At 31.6% G+C, this 9,804-nt stretch overlaps 1 protein-coding gene across 1 annotated transcript; it reads left to right on the top strand.

The window, feature by feature from the left end:
- Positions 1–231: 231 nt before the first annotated feature.
- On the top strand, positions 232–9,516 carry LOC110091974 (subtilisin-like protease SBT5.3). Its single transcript, XM_020816301.2, has 10 exons — positions 232–454; positions 566–678; positions 773–870; positions 966–1,130; positions 2,896–3,004; positions 6,722–7,354; positions 7,425–7,670; positions 8,124–8,238; positions 8,412–8,625; positions 8,797–9,516. The coding sequence occupies exons 1-10, from the start codon at positions 365–367 to the stop codon at positions 9,336–9,338; spliced, it is 2,325 nt and encodes a 774-aa protein (XP_020671960.1). The 5' UTR covers positions 232–364; the 3' UTR covers positions 9,339–9,516.
- Positions 9,517–9,804: the final 288 nt, after the last annotated feature.

Raw genomic sequence — 9,804 nt, 5'->3', positions numbered from 1 at the left:
TGAATGTGTAGAATGAACCAATGGGATGTCCTGGTCAATTTATCGGTCCCTTTTAATGCCAAACCCCAGCGTCCTAGGTTTGGCTATATATGCCGCTTCAAGCCGGTAACTGTAAACAATTAAGTCATATTCATATTAGCAATTAAAGACAAATTAATCGCCGGCCGGGAAAGGAAATGCAAAGGGATTTTTTTTCTTTTATAAAAACATAAATAAATTTAATTATATTATCAATACCGTTTTTAAAATCACTCATTGAGCCGTAATTGATTCAACTTCCTCAATTGGAACCTTCGCCATTCTATAAACAAAGGAGAAGCAGACCATTCTCTTCCGCTTCAGCCGAAGAGAAAGAACAGCAAAGATGAAGATCCAGAAAACAGCGAGTTTTCTGCCGTTTCTTATCATCACAGCCTTCTATTTTCTTCAATGCCCGGCTTTTGCTGCTCAAAAGGTTCTCATTTATTGATGTTTTCAACTTTTCCGTCAAAAAGATCTCATCTTTTTCAAAGCTTTCACAGCGAATCTGTGATTCATTTCTCCTCCGTTCCTCTTTTTGTTGCAGTCCTATATTGTTTACCTTGGAGCCCAATCCAACTCTGCTGAAGAAATAACTGCTCATGTTGATCAAACGGTCAGAGAATCCCACTATGAACTCTTAGAATCATACCTCCAAAGGTACAGGATCGCTAAGATATATTGCTTTTAAAATTTCCTTTTTTTTGTTTGGAATGTTTGGTTAAAAGTATTGGAGGATTTGACATTAATGCAGCAAGGAGAGGGCCAAGGAAGCAATTTTCTATTCCTACACAAGGTACATGAATGGCTTCGCTGCAATCCTCGAGGAGGAAGACGCTGTGCAGATCTCAAGTGAGACAAATTTCCTTTTTCTTCCACATTTCCCCATCTCCTTCCATTTGTTTTATTCAATTAGTATTAAAGTTTTTCAATTGCATCTTTCACAGAGAATCCAAGCGTTGTTTCTGTCTTTGAGAACAGAGGACGCAAGCTTCACACAACCCGTTCATGGCAGTTCCTTGGCCTGGAGAGAAATGGCAGAGTCCCTAAGAAATCACTGTGGACAAAAGCTAGATTTGGAGAGGATGTAATTATCGCTAATCTTGATACTGGTATGATATGAATCTTCTCTTCGTTAACCTTTTTGGTATATTAAAAGTGCTTATTATAGAAAATTTTGAAAAGGAAAAAAAGATAGAAGAAAAAGGGGAACTTTACAAGTTATACGCGTCTAAATCTTTGACTTGCACAGAATTAGGAAGCATCACTGACAAAAAATATGTGATTGTTATTCTAATTTGGTTTGGTGGTCATTGCGGTATCCACTCATTGGGTGGGAAGGTCAAAGCTGGCTTTTCTTGCGTTACTAGTTTGAATTTCTTAGCCAATAATCTCATCAGCAATTTAGAGACATTCAAACAAAAATATGAAAAATATTTAGGATCTATTTGAGATGGGGAAATGGGTATTAAAGTTTAGGTTTAGGCTTCATTTAAATTTTTATACTGAAAAGTTATTTTAGAAAGCAGTAATAAAATTATCCGAAATGAAGCCTAATGCTTCGTTTGTGACAGTTTTTTAACTATTTTCTAAAGCATTTTTTTAGAAAAAAAAAATAAAAAATCTACTTAAAAAAAAAACAATAAAAAACTGCAACAAATTTCATGAACCTCAAACGTTGAGTTGGATCGTTTCAACATCCCCACTTACAATATAAATGAGAGGTTAATGACGTTAGGTTAAGGCCTTTCTCAAGCACTAAAACATAGAAACTCCGATCTTTCAAATTGACTTGGCATTTATTTGGCTTTCCCTACCATTTTGGTGAGAATTGGTATTCTCTTTGACCTTTCGTTATTAAAGTTGTTGTTATTGACATTTGCATGTTTTCTATTAAATTCTGGTAATTTCAATTGTTTTGATGATCTACATAAAACTTAAGATTTATTTGGGACAACTTTATTATTTTTTTGCGAACACAAAGCATGTGTCTATTTGGTTATTATTTTTTTTATTGCTCTGAAGAAATTTTGTGTAAGAAAATTGTTTTTACAACTTTTTTATAAAAAAATTATTTTTTGCAACTTTTTTTAAAAATTGTTTTTCCTATAACCACTAAAGGAAAATCACGGCAAAAAATTATTCATTTTTCAACGGATTTAAATGCTTTTCAGGCGAATTTCTGGCGAAACTATTTTTCGCCGGTAAAAGCCGGAAAATCCACCAATAATAGATGATTTTTCTGTAGTTAGCAGCTTTAATACCATTTTTATAAAAACTGCAGCCAACACAGAGGAACCCTTAGGATCTTTTTAAGAATGCTAATATTAATTTTACTATTGATTGTGAAGTTGTTGCGAGAAAAATAACTTAAGCTTCGTTTGGGACGACTTTCTTACTACTTCTTGAAGAAGCTTTATAGTACAAAAAATAATTTTTTGTACTAAGAAACTGCTTTAAGTAGCAAAGAAGCTGTCTGAAACTAAGCCTTAATCATTCTAATTGTAAAAGTAGCTTTTTATTTTCAAAATTATTTCCCCCTATAAAATAAAATGACAGAAAAGCTATTTCAAATAGACCCTTAAATTATGATTATATTGCGCATCATTTCATTTGAATAAAAAAAGTATTTTAAAATATCCATTTTTTTAATAAATAATTTTTAAAAATATATTCAAAATTGTAATGATTTATTGAAAAGATACACTTAGACATACAGTCTTTAAGAAACTGTAGCATGGTCCCGTCTGCCTTCTCCAATTGCTCTCTTCGGCCCCCTCTTTCCTCTATTGCTACCGATGACATTTTGATCATTGTCAAATCACCATCACTTCCTCTCTTTTTTTTTTATTCCTTTTTGGTGTTGGATTTGTACAGGTGTCTGGCCAGAGGCTGAGAGCTTCAGGGATGATGATATGGGACCCATTCCTTCTAAATGGAGGGGAATATGCCAGAATGACAGTAACCAGAAGTTCTCCTGCAACAGGTTCCAATACCCACCCCTCTTTTGTTTTGAGATATTTCAAAAAAATTTACTAATTTTCAATATTTTGCTTTAGATTTTATTTCAAAAAAATTTATCCTAAAAATTTGCTCTAAAAAAACTGTAAAAAAGTTGTTCCTAATGAATACTAAGACTTCATTTGAGACGGCTATTTTATTATTTCTTAAAGTAAATTTTTAGTATAAAAATTAAAATTTTTATACTAGAAAATTACTTTAAGAAGATGTAAGAAAGTCATTCCAAACGAATCCTAAATTTTTTATTTTTGCTTTTAAAAGCAGTTTCGTGGGTCAGAAAATAGTTTTTTAACCACACAAAATTAAAATTAAAATTAAAATTAAAATAATGTTTAAAATATGCATTATTTAGTTAATAACCATTTTCTTTATATCATGCTCCATTTGAAATAGCTTTTTTATTGATTTGTAAAATTGTTATAGAAAAAGTAATTTCTTTTAGCTGTTGTAAAAACAACTTTCAAATATAAAAATAATGATCAAACAAAAATAATAATTTGGATCTGAAAAATCAAAATAATTAAAAAAATATCTCAAACGAAACCTTAGTCACATTTTGATGAAATTTTAATGATAATATTTTTAATATTTAATCGACCCTTTTGGTTTTCTTCTCTAATCAGTTTTGGCTGGCAATCATAAATAAATTATTATTATATTAAATTGACAATTATACAAACCACAGCTATGATTAGCAAAAAGCCATCTTATCTTGGCCTAATTAATTAAACATCGTGCCAATTTGCTCATTAATAAACATTTATATAGTAATAAATCATAATAATTCACGTCTGCTTGTCTTCAGAATCTCATAAGTTCTTTAACAACGGCCATACTCCTAACAAATAGTATATGTAATTGTGTAGAAAGAGCGAAGACTTCAATTATATTGTAATAGAACCTACCACCATTTTGAATGGATAATATATTTAATTTGGTCATATATTTATCTTTTCTTTTTTTATTTTTTTGGTTTTTAGTATGATCCTGCTTCAAGATCAGCAATTTCCACCAACTTATTCTTTTAGATTTTTTTTTTTTGGCTCTTGACTATCAACTTTCTTTCATAATATGCCAATAATAATAATAATAATAATGAGCATAAAGCTTTTGTATGTGAAATTTTTCATAATAGTGGTATATCATTGCTATAAAATATTTTTTTTTATATAATTTAGCACATTACATATATGTATAATAGGGTATAAAAGGAAGGAAGGATAATATAGGATAAAAATAATCTTTAAAATAAAATTATTTGTTTTATTGTTTAAAAATATTGATTTGGAAAACAAAATATTCTTCCGGATTTTTATATCTCATGCTCCATTTGTAATTAATTTTTGTTATTCATGATGAGATAATGATCAAAATGATCCATGATTTTTACAAAGAATTAAAATGATTTTTTATTATTTATCCTTTGATTTTTTAAAATATTCATGATCTAAATAATTGCACCCATATATTAATTTTGTCCTTATTTAAAGAGTTAATGCTATAAAGTTTTGTTTTAGATGATTTTCTTAGTATTTTTTAAAGTAATTTTTTATATATAAAAATTTTAATTCAAAATTTTTTGTTTTAAAAATAGGTTAAAACATAGCAACAAAATTGTCACAAATAGACTCAAAATTAATATTTTTATATAGTAATAAACTATTTTGATACTAGAAAAAAAAAGTTAAGGATCAATTCTAAAAAAATGATTTTTTTTTTTGTAAAAATTTGCTGACGAATTCTTAAATGTTTACCATTAAAAGCCAATATTACATTAAATTCTCAATCGCATAGTTTTCCATTAATTGCTTCGTACAGAGCAAGATCCAACGTGAATATCCTCAATTCGAGGCCAATCAACTTCTGGCAATTATTATATTTTTAATAGGGTTGACTTTGGATCTATTAGTGTTTGTACAATTTTGAAAATCTGACAGATTAACTGTATTAGACTGGATCTATTAATAAAAATAGATTTATGATGCTTCTGTACATACATTGCAGTATAATTAATTAATTAATTAATTAAAAGTTGTAAAACACTTTTAATATTGAATGGAACATAAAATTAAAAGGAATTAATAGGTTAAAACTTTAGATTTGTATCTAATTAGGCGATATAAAAACAATAAAATTATTTTAAAGTAATTCAAATGATATTATAATCATAATGTGATGAAAAATATTTTTATTAATACAATTTCTAATATTGTAAATTAGGGCACTCATTAATTTTAAACATAATTCTAAATCAAATTTTGGGATGTAATGTTAGGATAATTTATATGATATTTAACTGCGGATAATAATAATATTTAAATTCAAAGTTATAAAAATATAAATAATAGAATATTCGAACTTGATTGAACGATTGAATCTTTTATTATAGTCATTTGATCAAAATTAAAAAAAAAAACTAGAAATATGATCTTTATTAGAACTGATTGATTCATTGATTGTATGATTCAGCTGACAATTTTGATCGATTTTTGTACATTCAATGTAGAAGTCAATTTTAGGCTACAATTCACTAGTCGTACGACTATTGTATTGTTGAATTGATCACTCTGGGAGATCTAATCTGATTTTTAAAGTCATGGGCTTAGGCTTAATTTGATTTCAACCCAAAATTTTAGGGAAGGACATAAACCTAATTTTTGAATCTTTATGTAAAATTTCTAAATTAGAAAGGCATCCAATATTGTAAAATTATATATCGGCATCATAATAATATAAATAAGTTAAAATTGAGTAAGTCAAACTTTACCAAACTTATTTATTAATGAGACATACTCTTAGTACATCCTTCTCTTTTATAATAAAGAATCCCATAAAATTATGAGCTAAATATTGTTGATGCATTTACCAAATTTCTTTGAATAAGAAGTAATGCTTCACTAAAAAAACATTTATTTGTTCAACATCTAATTAATGAAAATTAAGCTTATCTTAGCGCATCATGTTATTGTGATCATCCTATTAATTGCATGTTGATTTGTTATTAAAATTTTTGATTAGTAAACTATTGCTTGAGTCAGCTGCATCCGTATGAATTGCTTTAAACTTCTTACATTATGAGGCATTTCATTTATTGCTTGCAGATATAAAACATATATTTTGGAAAATAATAAAATAATCTTCACTAATTTTTTATGTTGTGAAATCGAAATTATTATATTTAGGAGATTAGGAAAATTTTTAAATAGGATTTTGGGAGCTTTAAGCAATAATGATTAATATGCTCACCACATTTTTTAAGGCATATTTATTACATTCAAGCAATCAAATGAGCCCAAGGCTTTATTTGGAGAGAGATTATTATGTGTAGAGTTCCGATCAGGAGAACCAGTCTAGTTGTGTGATGCTAAACAGTAAAATTGCAATTATAATTCACCGCTATGCTTTTATGTTCTGTTCTTTGGGTCTGATTTCCACACTTATAAAGCAATTTTATAGTTTTAAAATTTTAGTTGTCAAATAAAATTATGATTGAGATTTATTAAAAATCAAAATATTTAAAAAATTATCTTAAATAATAGATCCTAGCTAAAGTTAGTATGCTCATACTACACGTATCTCTTAGTAAATCAATGAATCTTAAACTCTTCAAGAACAAGATTCAGATCAGAATATTTCAATGGGAGTTTTTCCCAAAGTAATCTCTTGAATGTATTGTGCACAGGAAGCTCATTGGCGCTCGATACTTCAACAAGGGCTACGCAGCCGTCGTCGGCCCACTAAACTCAACCTTCAACAGCCCCCGCGACACCGACGGCCACGGCACCCACACTCTCTCCACCGCCGGCGGCAACTTTGTGCCCGGCGCCAACGTTCAAGGCTATGGCAACGGCACGGCCAAGGGCGGCTCTCCTCGAGCCCGCGTCGTCGCCTACAAGGTTTGTTGGCCTCCCGTCAACGGAAGCGAGTGCTTCGACGCCGACATTCTCGCCGGCTTCGAAGCCGCTATTAAAGACGGCGTCGATGTCCTCTCCGTCTCCCTCGGTGGCGCTGACACGGACTATTTCGATGATGTGATGGCCGTCGGGGCTTTCCATGCCGTCAATAATGGGATTGCGGTTGTTACGTCGGCGGGGAACTCGGGGCCTGAGGCGGGTACGGTGTCGAACGTGTCGCCATGGATGATGACCGTTGGAGCTAGTACCATGGATAGGGAGTTCCCTTCTTATGTCGTCTTCGACCATAATCGTCGAGTTGAGGGGCAGAGCCTTTCAAGCGAGAGCCTGCCGACGAACAAACTGTACCGATTTATTCGTTCTCTTGACGCTGCAACACCCAATGCTTCCATCGATGATGCGTAAGTTTCAAAATTGAGATCTGCCACATGTAACTATATATTTACTTACAAAAGATGAAAAAAATTGCAGAGATTTGTGCCAGATTGGAAGTTTGGACAAGAAGAAGGTGAAGGGGAAAATTGTGGTGTGTACTAGAGGAGTATTTGGGAGGGTGGAGAAGGGCGAGGCGGTCAAGTTAGCTGGCGGCGCTGGTATGGTTTTAGCCAATGATATATTAACCGGAGATGAGACCATCGCCGACGCTCACGTCCTTCCGGCCACCCATATCACCTACTCCGACGGCCTCAAGCTTCTTTCCTACATCAAGTCTACCAAGTAAATATTTCACACTTTCTACATTTTATTTTATTTTTTTTATTCTCTTAATATGGATTAAGAATGTTAAAATACAATTTGAAATAGTTCGAAGGCTTACATAACATGACTTCTTCTTTATTTATAATAATCTCATGATTATTTATAATATTATATGCACTTCTATCATGTTGCATTTGAATTATTCAATTATTATGCATTATCATGCATGAACTTTCATGTAATATCTTTAATTTTAATTTTGAGTGCTTTTTTTTTTTTTGCTTATTTAAATAGTATTGTTTTTAAATTAAATACATTTATTTGCACATTTATACTTTTTTGTAAATTTTTTAAATATTTGAAATATATTGGTGCTGAAATATTCTTGGATGAAGCAATTTCAAACATTTTGTTTAACTAAAAATTTTAAAAACTATATGCACTGATTGTGATGCATGTTTATACTTATAGGTCACCAAAGGGTTCCATTACACGTCCCATCACTGAGCTTGGCACAAAGCCAGCACCAGTTATGGCTGCATTTTCATCTCAAGGCCCCAACACCATCACTCCTGAAATCCTGAAGGTGAGTACACAATCTTAAAGCAACATGAGTGATTTTCATATCAGGTGTGGTCGACACCCTCAAAAGACATGTGACACATTTCAATTGGTTTTCTTTCATCTAAATATGATTCTGTTGTTGCATGTTGTCAGCAACGTCTTCATAATCCTAACATGTTGCTCCTTTTTTTTTAGCCTGATATAACAGCTCCAGGAGTGAGTGTTATAGCCGCTTATAGTTTAGCAACCTCACCTTCTGGTCTTGATTTCGACAAACGTCGATTCCCCTTTAACTCAGACTCTGGTACATCCATGTCTTGCCCTCACATTTCTGGCATTGTCGGCCTTCTCAAAGCTGCTCATCCTAACTGGAGCCCTTCTGCTATCAAATCATCAATCATGACCACCGGTGAGATTTTAATGTACTATGTTTTTCTTCATTAAAAAGAATTAGTGAGTCCTATATTGATGACTCTTATGTGTTATTATAAATGCACCAATTTGGTCTTAAGTAGAACTTACTATATATCTTTGTGACTTTCTAAATGACAATGTGAACATCATGTTAATGAATGTACAGCAAGAGTACGAGATAACATGGTCGAACCAATCAAGAATGCATCTTTTGGCAAAGCCAACCCTTTTGGCTATGGGTCAGGACATGTTCGACCCAACCGAGCCATGGACCCGGGTCTTGTATATGACCTTACAGCCAATGACTACTTGAACTTCCTTTGTGCTCTCGGCTACAACTCTACTCAAATATCCACCTTCAAGACATACAAATGCCCATCAAAAGCTCCAGCTTTGGTTGATCTCAACTATCCTTCAATCACAATTCCCAACCTCGAAGATTCAATTACCATCACTCGAAAGTTGAAAAATGTTGGCACACCAGGAACATATGTGGTACGCATACGAAGCCCAGTTGGGATAACGGTAAAGGTAAAGCCAACAAGTCTCACATTTAAAGAGGTTGGCGAGGAGAAAACTTTTAAACTTACCTTGACACCAATAGATGATTATATTGCAAAAGATTATGTTTTTGGCTTCCTTCAATGGTCTGATGGTAACAAACATTATGTTAGAAGTCCCATAACTGTAAAGTCTAAGGGGTTTTAATCACCCTTCAACTATAATTTGTGGGGTTTTCTTTTTATTTTCTTTTCTGATAGTAGAAGTGGAAAGAAGCAGCATGTGATTATTTTATGAATCATAGAAGAAAGGGAAGGTTCATCATGCTGAAATTGGTTTATGGGATCAATAATAGAAATAAATTGTTTTTTGTCATTTGCTTTTCATTTCAGTTAAATATATAGAAGCTTTTCTTTTTCATTCCAATTAATAGCACAATTATTGTACGTTTATGCTTTGTTGAAAAGCATCCTAAATTTTGAAAATAAATTATTCATAAAATATGCATGGGATTATTAGTATGGGAATGGTATACATAAATAGTGATTGAAACAAAATTTTAAGAAAGGGTTGGCAAATAAAAAAAATCTATTAAAATAAAACAAAATAAGATATTTGACTTTCTAAACTAACATAAATAGACAAAAAATTAAAAGAAAATGTTTTTTTAAAT

This window comes from Dendrobium catenatum, unplaced genomic scaffold, assembly GCF_001605985.2.
Source record: "Dendrobium catenatum unplaced genomic scaffold, ASM160598v2 fragScaff_scaffold_743, whole genome shotgun sequence".
NCBI classification, from domain to species: domain Eukaryota; kingdom Viridiplantae; phylum Streptophyta; class Magnoliopsida; order Asparagales; family Orchidaceae; genus Dendrobium; species Dendrobium catenatum.
Note: the sequence above shows the minus strand (reverse complement) of the source record. Positions and strands in the feature narration are given on the sequence as shown.

Coding starts and splice junctions, on each gene's coding strand:
- LOC110091974 (XM_020816301.2), top strand. CDS start 365: ATGAAGATCCAGAAAACAGCGAGTTTTCTGCCGTTTCTTATCATCACA. Junction 679..772: donor TTAGAATCATACCTCCAAAG/GTACAGGATCGC, acceptor ACATTAATGCAG/CAAGGAGAGGGCCAAGGAAG. Junction 871..965: donor AGACGCTGTGCAGATCTCAA/GTGAGACAAATT, acceptor CATCTTTCACAG/AGAATCCAAGCGTTGTTTCT.